At 37.8% G+C, this 13,719-nt stretch overlaps 1 protein-coding gene across 1 annotated transcript in view; it reads left to right on the forward strand.

The window, feature by feature from the left end:
• LOC148120215 (importin subunit alpha-4-like) overlaps positions 1–13,719 on the forward strand; it is a 55,174-nt gene that overhangs the window by 27,193 nt on the left and 14,262 nt on the right. The window contains exons 12-19 of the mRNA XM_087911855.1: positions 1,350–1,439; positions 1,632–1,661; positions 1,749–1,801; positions 1,924–2,019; positions 5,727–5,812; positions 7,711–7,797; positions 8,139–8,308; positions 9,441–9,485. Of these exons, the coding sequence (XP_087767981.1) occupies positions 1,350–1,439; positions 1,632–1,661; positions 1,749–1,801; positions 1,924–2,019; positions 5,727–5,812; positions 7,711–7,797; positions 8,139–8,308; positions 9,441–9,485 (657 nt within the window). The remainder of the gene's footprint in view (positions 1–1,349; positions 1,440–1,631; positions 1,662–1,748; positions 1,802–1,923; positions 2,020–5,726; positions 5,813–7,710; positions 7,798–8,138; positions 8,309–9,440; positions 9,486–13,719) is intronic.

Below are 13,719 nucleotides of genomic sequence, written 5' to 3' on the forward strand. Positions count from 1 at the left end.
TCAGAATTTGCAAATTGTAAGTCAAAGAGGCTATCCAAGATCAGGTACTGCGTTTTCTTGTAGGACTGGTCCCCAGTTTTTCTCATCTTTAGTGACTTCATCTTGAAAGCATACAGGCTTTATTGTTGTTATTATTAAATGGTAGATTAGGGTTTTTCTGGTTTTTTGAAAGTTATTTAGTTTGATTAGGAATAATGCCAAGGGGATATTGTTGTTTTTTTCTTTTTCCCTGCACCAGACCAGGAAGCACACAGAGTTAACTTGTCCTTTACTGTTGGTAGCACGCTTTTTTACTTGGCCAAAAATATCATCTGAAATCTACATGTATGGCTTAGTCGTAGAGTGCTTGCCCAGCATGTACAAAGCCCCAGGTTCTGTCCCTAGTAACTGCCTCACATCAAATAAACATAACAAACAAAAACCAGAGAGCGCACCGTTATTTTCACTATACATTAATATATATCCTGCATGAAGCCACTTGAGATGCATAAATATCAGGGGCTTTGCCATCTATGAGGTACTGTGGTTTAAAAGATAACTACTGTTGGTTACTAAGGAGGAATGATGTTATAAAAGTGGGAATGAAAGAATGACTGTGTTTGCATGTGCTGGCTTGTACATAGAACAAAAGTTAAGTGTTATGCACATGTGTATGTCGTTTTCATTTTCTATTCTGAATGTTGCCATATTAAGAATATTTAAATAACTTTTCTGTTGGAATCAAATACATCCACAAATATTGGGTACCGGAAATTTATTCAAATTTTAAGTTGAAAATTTATTGCTGTTAAGTAATATTTGAAATGGCATAGTTAACATTCAGAACAATTTGGGTGTCATGAAATGTAGGGTAGGAGGAACTTTTGTTTGTAAAATTCAGGTAGCAAGGGTTTAATCTGGGCTGGCAAGATGGTCAGACAGTCAAAGTACCTGCAGCACAAGCCTGACCATCTTCATTCAATTCCTGGTATCCATAAGAGCAGAAGAGAAAACTGAATCCCAGAAGTATTTCTCTGACCTCTTCCGTACATGGCACTGTGGCTAATTCATATGACATTTAACAAATTCCTATTTCTTATACCCCCCAACTTGCAACTAGGCATTAGTACTTATCCTAAGATTTTCTTAATAAATTGCTTCAGACAGCTGTTAGCAGTAGGTATATGAAAACTGATGCATAGTTCTGTACCTCAAGTACCCTTAGAGTGGTCAGAGCACTTGGTGCTTAAAGAGCTGAGATGACACAGAAGCAGTGGAATTAAACAAGTTCATTGTTAATTCGGCACCAAATACAATTTTATTAACAACAGCCTTCATGAACTCTTAAACATTTATCGATTACCTTTCAGAACAAAAGAGATGAACACTTACTGAAAAAGAGAAATGTTCCCCAGGAAGAAAGCTTAGAAGATTCAGGTGTCGATGCTGATTTTAAAGCAGTAAGTCTTGGCCTTGTTTTTATAATGTGCCTGTAAATACTTTCGTCATGACCAGGGGACGTTATTTTAAATTTAACAAAAATCAGATAGTGATAATTACAAGGCATAGTAATTCATAACCAGATAGACTACTAAATAGTTTTGTTAGCTTTGTTAATATTCTCTGCTGAACTAGCTTTCTTTCTTTTTAAGCAAAACGTAACACTAGAAGCTATATTGCAGGTGAGTTATTAATTTAATACTATCATCCTGAAATGGTTTAAGTAAGTTTTTTAAATAAATGTCTGAAATATACACTTGTTGTTGCAGAATGCTACAAGTGATAACCCTGTAGTCCAGTTGAGTGCTGTCCAGGCAGCAAGGTAAGAGCTGATCCGTACCTTCTGGTGTTGGAGCTGACTGTGCAGAAGTGGGGTAGTGGAGTATATTTATGTTCATAGTTTGAGAGCTACAACAAATATTAATCTTATATTTCTTTTTATAGGAAACTATTATCCAGTGACAGAAATCCACCAATTGATGACCTAATAAAATCTGGGATTTTACCAATTCTAGTCAAATGTCTAGAAAGGGATGATAAGTAAGTCTGGATTTGTCTGCTCACTTTTTCCAGTTAACTTATATTTAAAATTGGTATTTTACTAAATGCTCTGGCGGTGGTTCCCTCTCACTGAGCTTGGGTTTATTTTGTTTTGAGGTACTGTAGAAAAACTCAGGCCTTGAGCAGGTACTCTGCCACTGAGCTGTATTCCTAACCCTATATTCTTTAAATTGTCATACATTTCCTTGTAATTTTCTTGCTCTCTGATGGTATTTAAACATCACAAATAGTATTTGAGTCACCATTTGCTTATGAGTCTATATATAGATTAGCCTCATGACCAGTCAGCGTGAATGGTGTCCAGAACCATGTGGCTCTTCCTTACCCTGGGGAATAGACCCACAGATCACTCTGGGTAGTACACTCCACTCATGGTTAGTTGTCCTGTGTCATGCAAGGAACCTCTGCTTACCCAGAAGAGAAGGGAGGGCAATCCATTTGTACACAGACATTTCTCAGGGCTGTGCATTAAGCTCCTTCAGTTTGAATTAACTTGGTTTGAACCCCAGAATTCTTTAAAACAAATACTATTTTTGCATCTAGAACATATGGCCTGAGCAAGTTATTTTGCTAAATAACCAAGAAAGTTTTACTTGATTAAATAAAAATGATATAAAAGTGCTGCCGATAAGGACCTTTTGTATTTGCGAACACCTTATGCTTCCACAGTAGCTGCAATCCTCCCTCTACCTCTAGGCCTTAACTGTGTCTGTTAATGTGTTGAAGATAACCTCAGCAAACACTAAAATGCATTGATGGTGCTATAGGGGATGAAAACAAAGCCACTTCCTTTAGATTAGCTTGGCAAAGAGTATGCCCAAATTTCTATTTCCATTTTTCTTCCTGTGTCTTTCATCTATCTGTACACTGTGGTTACTGACCCACCTATAATCTGCCTGTTGTATGGGTCTGATTTGTCCTTGTTGCCTGTCTGATCTTTATGTGTCTGAATATGCCCCTGTCCTTGTGTCTGTCCCTAACAAATGACTTTTTCTCTGTATTGGTCAGCACAGAAACATGGCATTGAGAAAGGGGTGGGGAATTCAACTGACTCAGGCAAACAATAACTGCAAACACATGATCAAGCTATATCCACAAATTGTTTCCAACATTTATGGTGGATATTTGTCATATAAGGTTGCTTCTAAATCTCTTTGGTGTTTTCAGCAAGTGATACCACACACACACACACAATTCTGGGTTAGGAGCATCAAGGAGTACTAAGATTAAAACCTGTGCATTAGCTTAAGTTGTAAAAGTTGCTGATTGCATGAACAATTCAACGCCTAGTAAGGCTGGTTACATTGTTCTCTTAAAGGCAAATTAAATTTAAAGACCCTGAACTCCTAGAAGGCTAGCTGGCTAAGTACACCGTCTTAAGTGATCTCAGGGGAGATTATCAGTTGAGCTGTGAGGTCTGAAAAGTCTCAGTCTCTTTGGGATTAAGAGATACTTTGATGAAGATGTGTCACTATACTTACCACCTTAAAAAAAAACTGCCGTATATTTTCCATAGCAGAGAGTAAAGCTAACTTTTATTCCAGCTGTTTAAAAGATTAAATTTCATCTTACATCTGCCAGCAAGGCTCCTTTTTGTTTGTGGTTCCTGGCTCTGGTCCTTCCATTCCTGTCTGTTTGCACAGCCTTTGGCATAGGTTTGTGTGAGTGTGTCTAGGAAACAAACAAAAAATAGGACAAAATATAAACAACTTAATAATTTCAGAGCCATCTCCCAAGTCGTAAATAGAAAATTGTCAGTGCTTTTAGATAATGACTTTATGGTTCTCATGGAAAGCTGTGTTACAGTGTGAAAGGCATGTTAGACGTCAGAGTCATATGGACCCTGGTCTAAATCTAGACTTGGCGTTGACCAGAATCCAACTGACTTTTGAGCCTCAGGCATCCCATCTGTAAAAATTAGGTGGCTGTGAGAAAATGTACATAATTTAAACAAAATATTCTGCATTGTTTATTTGCTTCATTCAGCTGTTTTTATATCTTTTCTCTCTCTTCTTTTCCCCATATGACCCTTTAGAAGACTTTCCTTGGCCTTGAAATTTTACTTTTTGTATCTTCCCATTTTCCATTTATGGCCCCATTTCCAGTGTTTCCTAAGGACTCCGCAGGAGTTTGCTAACGCTTCCCACTTCTAGCTAGGGAAGTGTAGATTGTTGCTTCTTGTTGCAGCATCCTGTTAACGTCCCCTTCCCAGTCTGCCTTTCCTGCCTTCTCATTCCCTGCGTTCTGCCAGAATTGATCTGGTCAGCTCTGATTTGCTCTTTATGACATGTAACAGATATTCTCCATCTGCACTGCTGCTAAAGCTGATCATTTGTTTTCCTTACTTCCATGTTTGTATAGAGATTTTTCTTCTCATTCACTAGTCTTGAGCTCATTTTTTTTATTTTATATTTTTGGCAATATGCCTTCCTATTCCACTATTCTTTCTGACAACAGTATATTCTTCTATCTATCTTTGTAAGTTCTTTTTAACACCTCTCCTGTAGTAGCCTTTGACCTCTTTTATCCATTTTACATGCTGTTGACTCTGACCCCCATCCTCCTACGCCCCTACTGGATTCTTACACCAGCAGGCAGTGCTCTGCCACTGGACTGTATCTCTAGCTGCTGCTTCTGTCCTTGTTTCTGTGCTGTGGTTTTGTTCATTGACCTGGGTGGGCCATTGTGAATATGCTCTGTAGCTCAGGCAGTCGGTGAACTTAACATCATTCTCTCCCTCCCCGCCTCTTGCTTGTATCTAAAATTGCACCTGTTTTTATTTTTTCCATTACCCTTTTCTTTCTTCTGTCTGTCAGTCTGTCTCTCTTTCTCCTTTTTTTTCTTTCTTTCTTTTTTCTTTTTTGAAACAGGGTCTTCACTGTGTGCCCTGGCTCACTTAGAGCTTACTAAGAGGACCAGGCTAGCTTCCAATTCACAAAGTTACACTTGTCTCCCAAATGCTGGGATTAAAGGTGTGTGTCACTATGCCTGGCTTTATTTACTCTTCTCAGTAGAATAAATTTCAAGTTGTGAACCCTAGAACATTTGAGATACACACCATATCCCACCAACATTTACGTGAGCACAGTTTTATTTTTGTGCATCCTTAACTTCAGCTTTCTAGACCCATTTCTTACTGTCCATACGTATCATCCCACCCACGATACCCTTTTTAGCATAGCGTGTCAGTGCCTGCTGATTAAGTTAAAATTTAGAATAGTGAATTTGATTTTTTACTTTGTTAGATCTTCTGTGACTGTCTCAAATTATATATAATGCTTTAGCTGCAGAACTATGCAGGCTTTAATAGCTACAGTTAGTAATGTAACCCAAATGATAGTGTACTCGGTGAGGGTCCCAGTTGTAAGTAGTCTGGAGGGCACAGCTGGTATTGACGTGATGCGAGAACTTTGGCTAGTACAGTGATAGTGGGTTACTCTGTAAGGCAAGGAATGTTGAGGAAGAGTCATGAGACATATTGGCTAAGTATTGCAACTACCGATGGACATAAAGAAGACAGGTTTGTAGTGACTGAGAAGCAGTCACATGCTTAGGTAGAGGTGGCAGCCAGTGATGAATATAACAAGTGAAATTGAAATAACCGGGTATGGTGCTTGTGTAGATTTGAGGCTTATAAGTTAAGGTCGTAGTTCCATGTCTAAAAGGATTATTTTATTTTTTAACAGTCCTTCATTACAGTTTGAAGCTGCTTGGGCACTAACTAATATAGCATCAGGAACCTCTGCACAGACTCAAGCTGTTGTACAGTCTAGTAAGTCAAATCTTTCTTTTTCATGATGACAGAGGATTTTGTACTAAAGACTGAATTTCATCTTAGAATTATTTTGAAGTTACAGTATAAGTTTTTATGTTACTTCAATGATTTTTTTCTTTTCCCTCAGTATTAAACTGTCATAAAATAATTGTTACTTTGGACCCAAAAAGAAAATGGACTATTATCTTTCACGGTGGAGACTATCCCCTAGTAAGGACTGAAAAGTCCTGTGTTAAATACTTTCTGAGTGTGCTGAGTAGCTTAAGCCTTCTCATGTTATGGCATATGCTTGTTTGGGGCGGGCAGGGCAGGACAGGGCCTAGTCCCCACCTGACCGTACACTCAGGACACTCCTGCTTTAGTGTTCTAGGTGCTGGGATTGCAGGTGTTACACCTGGTTTATATACACCAGTTAAAAAGTTGTTTTTGAACTGTAAGACAGGTCTGTAGCACGAATACTGATATTGGGGTTCAACCCAAAAACCAGAAAAGCAAAAACAGCCAAGCCACTAAAAGTCTTACCTTTATCAAGGCTGGGTGACCACATACTAAGCCCCTCTGTCCTCTCATTTTATATTCTCTCTAGTGCTGGGATTAAGGGCACCACCTGGATTTGTTTCTGCATCGTTCTTGTGTAGCCTAGGGTGGCCTTGAACTCACAGAGATTCATCTGACTTTACGTCTCCCAAATCCTGGGATTAAGGGTGTGTGTCACCGTTGCCTGACCTCTAGTGGCTTTAGCTTTGCCTCTGGTCATAAATAATACGCCACTACACACATCCTCACTGTGTAGCCTTGGCTAACTTGAAACTTGTTATATAGACCAGACTGGCCTTAAAGAAATCAACCTGCCCCTGCAGGAGATTTAGTGCCCTCTTCTTGCCTGCAGGGATACATACAGGCAGAACACTGAAAAAAAGAAAGTCACATAGTGAAAGAAATCAGACCTCCCCCCCACAAAAAAATGACATTTGGTGTGATTCTCAGAAATATCCAGAGTAGAGAAATGTATAAACAGAAAAGGCAGCTATTTAATGTTTGCCTGGTTCTGGGGTTCTGAATAATAGAAGAGTAAGTGGTTAGTGATTGCTAGAGATAGGAAAGCTCTTTGAAGGTTGATTGATGAACATGTAGTTCTGCAAAAGTGCTAAAAGGTAATGTATGCTTACCAGTGATACATTCTTTTAAAGTATGATTTTTTTTTAATAAAAAGGCCTAGTAAATTTTAGTAGTATACAGATAAAGCCTAAATATCCTGGAGCTAGCACAAGAGTAGAAAGTTTAAGAAATGGTGAACTCATCTTGAGGTTGGTTATGGTGATAATGTGTAGGGCTTAATGGAATAAGAAATTAAGAGGCTAGAGAGGTGTTAAGATCACTGTCTGCTTTCCCAGGGAATCCAGGTTCCTTTCCCAGCACACACATACATAGTAGCTCACAGCAATCTCTAACTAGTTCTAGGGCATCAGACACCCTCTTCTGGCTTCCACAGACACTTGTGGTGCACAGATATACATGTACGCATAATACACCCACACACATAAACATAAAGCTAGAAGAAGAAATATGGTTATTTTACATTACTTGGTAAATCTGGTTAGTTGGTTCTGGGGAATTTTATTGAAAATAAGTATGATGATTTCAGGATACATGTTTGGGATGGGAACTTAAAAAATTAAATATAGGGAAGATTTTGTGCTTTTTTTTTTAAGTTGATGGCATAGTACTTTGCTTTGGGCTCTGGTACTTTATTGTTCAAGTATTACCAGGTTAAAAGTAGTGAAATTAGTTATTTTTATGTATCCTTCCCCTGTTTGTGCAGTGAACTGTAGTTGGACAACTATAGTGTGTCTGACTTGTGACTATTTTATTAACTGAGTTTTTATTACACACAGATGCAGTGCCCCTTTTCCTGCGACTCCTCCATTCCCCACATCAGAATGTCTGTGAACAAGCGGTGTGGGCTTTGGGAAACATTATAGGTAAGCTGAATTTGAATTTGAAAAGGCTTTAGTTGAGAATCTTAAATTAACTTTTTTTCCTACATTGGCATAGCCACTATGTTTCCTCTGAATTTCATATGAGTTGACTGTATTCATAAACATTTGTAAGGTGGTTCCTAAGTGTAAAAGGAATATATAATTTGTGTTGGTAGTGGTTAAATTTGTGTTCCCCAAATCAAAATCACGGAAAACAGCACTTGATGTCTGACTAATGGTGAGGAAACATAGAGCATCCGTGTCCCAACATGAACCATTGCACACATTTCAGACTTTCCCATCCTGATTGTAATTTTTTTAAAATACAATTTTCATTTCTGTAGGTGATGGTCCTCAATGTAGAGATTATGTCATAACACTGGGAGTTGTCAAACCTCTTCTGTCCTTCATCAACCCCTCCATTCCCATCACCTTCCTTCGGAACGTCACATGGGTCATTGTCAATCTCTGCAGGAATAAGGACCCCCCACCGCCTATGGAGACAGTTCAGGAGGTAAATGCAGAATTGTAAAGGCGAGATGGTTTATCTCCCTGATTATGCTTTAGGTATTCATGCACAGGGAATATAATGAGCATATACTGATTTTATTGAAGATTCTTCTGTTTTTAAGTATAACATAGCATATGTCAGAGTTGAGTGCTATAGTAGCAATAAGAATGCCGCAGCAATAAGAATGCCAGTCCATATAATGTATTTTTTTCATGACTGTTTCCATGAAGAGAAAACATAAATCCAAATAAATGGGGAGGGGAGAAGCTCTGTTTTGCTGTACTACTTTATGGATATAATGCTAAGAAATATGCAAATAATTTGAGTTAATTTGCATTCAGTCCATTGATTTCTGAAAAAATTGATGTTGTTAGAAATGTGCTCTACTTTAAAATTTAAAAATCCTTTAAAACCTTTATTAGCTCAACTGTATAGAGAGTCATTGACTCTGTATCTTTATAATCTATGTCTTTATCTAGTGTCTGTTCTTAGTGTGAGTGCCTAGCAGCCATTACTCAGTTGCTCTAGGTTTGTAGAAGATCTGTTAGACCCAGAAGTCAGCAAACAAACCCTATACCTTGCACTGGTTGTAATTGTATGTTTTTGTTTTTGTTTCTCAAGACAGGGTTTCTCTGTGTAACAGTCCTAGCTGTCATAGACCAGACTGGTCTCAAACTCACCGAGATCCACCTGCCCCTGCCTCGTAGGTGCTGGGATTAAAGCTGTGCGCCACCACTGCCCAGCTGGTTGTAATTTTCCTGACTAAAGTTAGTGTTTTACTCAGACATCTTATTGTATAAAAATTTAGACAATGGTAACTGTGAAAGGAAATTTCTTGTGACTATCAGTGTATGCCTGTGTGCTAACATCTCCATTCTTCTCACCTGACATTTTATGTCATAAATAAGATTTCTGAAAATAATTGACTTTCTTTTAGGAGTATTAATCTTTATTAGACTTATTTGGATCTTTTATTTAAACATTTGAAATACATTTTTGATTTTCAAATTGAATTTATTAAATTATATATTCAAACAAATTTCACACTTTAAGTAGTTACTGTTTTTTGTGTCATTATTTGTTTTTGTAAAGACATTTTCATCAACTAGCATGACTGTTTATCTTCTTTCCTCAGATTTTGCCAGCTTTATGTGTTCTCATATATCACACGGACATAAATGTGAGTAAAGTGGTGTCACTGTGGGGTTTTTCTCTTGATGCTGCCAGAGGGTTTTCTAAAGCAGTGCTAAAGAATAGTGGGGCGGAGGGTGGAGGATGAGAGTAAGTTTAAGTCAGATTGATGTAATTTTTGTTTTTGATCTTCCAGCAAATATGCTGATTTGTTGGTCCCTGAAGTGATTAAGAACAGCAATCTCTTTCTGTGGTTTCACTTTCCAAAGTTTCAGTCACCTGTAGTCAGTTGCAATCTTAAAATATTAAATGAACAACTTTAGAATAATTTATTAATATATTTAAAATAATTTTGTAGTATATGCCTATCATTGCTCTATTTTATTATTAGTTTTTGTCAATTTATTAATCTGCCTAATTTGTGGATTAAACCAATATCTATGTATAAGAAAATACATCTATGTATGTATGTATATATATCTGTGTTGTGCTGTAGCACAGTGGGCATCCATGGTGGATATTATAACTTGTCCCCACGGGGGCCTGCTGTGGTCAATTTTAAAGTACAGTTATGTTGTCGGATGCTGCTAGTTCATTTCCAGACTGCCCTGACTCAAAATAATCACACAGAAAGTATATTATTTGCAATACTGTTTGCCAATAGCTTACGCATATTTCTGGCTAACTCTTATATCTTAAAATAACTCATTCCTCTTATTTTGTATTTTACCACAAGGCTTGTGGCCTCCTAGCAAGGTTCCATTTGGCGATTCTTTCTCCTCTGCCTGTTACATAGCTTCTCACTGACTCCTCCTATTCTCTCTCTATATCTCTTTCAACCTTGCTATGTTCTGCTAAGTCATTAGCTGAAAGCAGATCTTTATTAATCAGTAAAAGCAGCACATATACAGAAGGATTTCCCACACCACAACTATCTACAAAATGGTAAAATTTTATGAAACACTATGGTCATACAATAAATAATTGCCATGACAGAATTAAAGCTAGGTCCATGATCTATACCATGATCTCACAAACACACAACATGGTGTAAAAAGAAATAAGAAAATATAATAGAGAAGTAACCAGAGTGCTGACTATGGAAGTACTATTGGCAACTTAAAGGTAACACACACCAAGGAAGTAACATATGCAGTGAACAATGTAAGAGCCAGGTGTGGTAGTTTGCACCTAGAATCCTACTGCTTGGGAAGGAGAGAAGGAGCAGGAGTTCAAGGCCAGCCTGAGTTACATGAGCTCTTATCCCAAAAGAAAACAAAACCCACAACAATGTCAGAGCTAAGAATTGGGAAATATGAAAGTGTGGGAGACTTTAAATATGCTTAGATTGAAAGTTTGCTGCATTTGATATGTGTGATGAGTGAAAAGAAATGAGGAATACCAGGTTTCTTACTTACATTTTAGGATGCATATGGCAACACACAACTATCAGCAGGAAGAGGTCCACGGCACCAGGATGTGTGAGATGATAACTAATGAGAATGAATGAGGTCAGATGGGATTATGGAAACAGTTAGATGGGCTTATACCATTAGTAGTCTGTATGAGGCATCAGAAATCAAGCTGCACCTACTGTGGAAGATCGCAGGACAATCCAGAGGGCCAGTTTGTGTGTTTGCTGTTTATCTGTTTTGTCGCTGGAAGTTAATTTGCGATTGTAATGCTAGAGTATCTGGCTTTCTCACCTGTTTGAATGTGTTCATGGACAACGCAGTGTCACATAACATCTCACACCAGCCTAGCCTCTTTTACTAGTAATGTAAAGGAAAGTTAACAATTTCAGGAGGTCATTTATGTGCCAAGACTTGGTATTTAGTGACAGGTGACTTGGAGGCCCCAAAGAGCACTTCACACTTGATGACTGAGTGGAATGACTCATGACTCAGAAAGCTGTTGACACTCATGCTTGTCATTACCCATCAAAAGGATACAGGCTAAAAATCACCAGGATACAAAGTTCAATATAGACTACAAATTTAGAGCCCCTGTTGCTGTTTCTTTGTTGGTTTGATCTCCTGGTTACTGAACGTAGTGTGTTAAAATTTCCTAATTGCTAGGTATTTGTGGCAGATGCCTGTAATCCCAACACTGGGAGCTAAAGGGAGGAGGATAAGGAATTTAAGGCCAGCCTTAGAGACCCTGTCTAAAAAACAGTAACAGAGGCAGGGCAGTGATGCCTCACACATTTAATCCCAGCACTTGGGAGGCAGAGACAGACAGATCTCTGAGTTCAAGACCAGCCTGGTCTACAGAGAGAGTTCCAGGACAACCACAGTGGTTACACAGAAAGCCCTATCTCAACAAACCAAAAAAGAAAAACAGTAACAGAACAAAATTCTCCTGCTTTTTGAGATATTCTTTTTGTATATTATCCATTTTATAATGGCAGTTGCAGTATTATTTGGTGAATAGACATTTGTATCTTCATTAATTTCATGTCATAAAGTATCTTTTGCATTAATTCTTAGCTAAATTCTACTGTTCTCTTACCAGAATTGCAACCTCTACTTTCTTTTTCTTGTTTATTTGGTATAGTTATGCCCTTAGTTTTATTTTTAGTCTCTATTACTTTACTTTAGATATGTCTCGTATAGATTGTAGAGTTAGTTTTTATTTTAGAAGCTAATTGAGGGCTTCACTCAGGATGTTGTTGCATAGTTGTAAAGTGCTTGCCTAGTACATACAAAGCCCTGTGTGCAACCGCTAACACAACAAAGAGTTTAATTTTAATTCTATAATCATCTTATATTTAATATGCTTATAATTATATGCTTTATTCTAGTAGCTATCTGTATATTTACTTCTTTTTAAATACCTTTTATTTATTCCATTTGCCTGTGCAATGATCAATGAACTTATTCTTTTGCTTCATCTCTCTGATTTTGCATCTATAGACTTTAAGTTGTTTGCACAGTTGGGGGCATTTTCCTCCATTATTCACATTTTTCTTCAGCTCTACCTTTTTTTAAAAAAATAAATAGCTTAAATATTTTATTTGTCTGCAGCTAAGGTTGTTAACCCTTATAACGAAAATGTACGAAATAATGTTATAGTTTTTGGTTAGAATTTAAATCAGACATTCATTAATAAGGAATCTTCAAATGTAAATACCCCAGAAATGTCTGTAAGCCATCTGGTCTCAATAACTGTCTCTGAATATCACTTTACTTTGGAAGGTTTTGGCAAACAGTTGAATGAAAGCTCAAGAGTTTTCCAAAATTATGCGTAATTAATAAAACTATTTTATATTCAAAACTAAAACAGTTTTAATAAAACTTTCCTTTCCAAAACAACAGTAAAGGAAACAAGGCATTTTGTAAAGTGTGGTCCTGAACAAGTCACAGTAAAAATAAATGTATACTGAACTCCTACCTCCTCAACACAGAGGCTGCTCGCAGTCTTGGGACCAAGGCTGTTTTCAGTTCTTTCCTGGGACTCTTGATGACTCAGATGTCAGCTTTGTTGTTATACTGCAAGCTCCTTGGCTTTGCCCCTTTCAGGTTTTTGGGTTTTTTTTTGCTGTTATTATTGTTTACTTAATGTCTTAGATTCTGTAGCTGTGAAGAGACACCACGACCACAGCAACTCTTTCAATGGAAAACAATTAATTGAGGCTTGCTTACAGTTTTGAGGTTTAGTCCATTGTCAGCATGGTGGGGAACATGGTGGCATGCAGGTAAAATGGTGCTAAAGAAGTAGCTGAGAGTGTAGCATCTGAATCCTCAGATGGCAGGATGAGAGAGACACTGGCTGGGCCTGACTTGGGCTTTTGAAACCCCAAAGCCATACCTACTAATTCTTCAAAAGTATTGCCATTCCCTGATAACTAATCATTCAGATAGATTAGCTTATGGGGGGCATTCTTATTCCAGCCGTCACAGTCCACTCTCTGGCCCCATAAGCTTGTAGGCGTATCATAATGTGAAAATGCATTCAATTCAGCTTCAAAAGTTTTTAAAAGTCTCAACACTGTTTAAAAGTTTAAAGTTCAGCTATGCGTAGTGGCAGATGCTTTTAACCCAAGCACTCAGGAGGCAAAGGCAGGTGGATGTCTGAGTTCAAAGCTAGCCTGGTCTACAAAGCTAGTTCCAGGACAGCCAGAGCAACACAGAAATCCTATCTCAAAAAAGAAAGAGAGAGAGAGAGAGAGAGAGAGAGAGAGAGAGAGAGAGAGCCTGTACTTAACAACACAGAGGAAAAGGGATTACAATGAGGAAATACCGTACAACACAAGAATGAAAACCATCAGAACAAACTCCAAA

Source organism: Myodes glareolus, chromosome 12 (genome assembly GCF_982192425.1).
Source record: "Myodes glareolus chromosome 12, mMyoGla1.1, whole genome shotgun sequence".
NCBI classification, from domain to species: Eukaryota; Metazoa; Chordata; class Mammalia; order Rodentia; family Cricetidae; genus Myodes; species Myodes glareolus.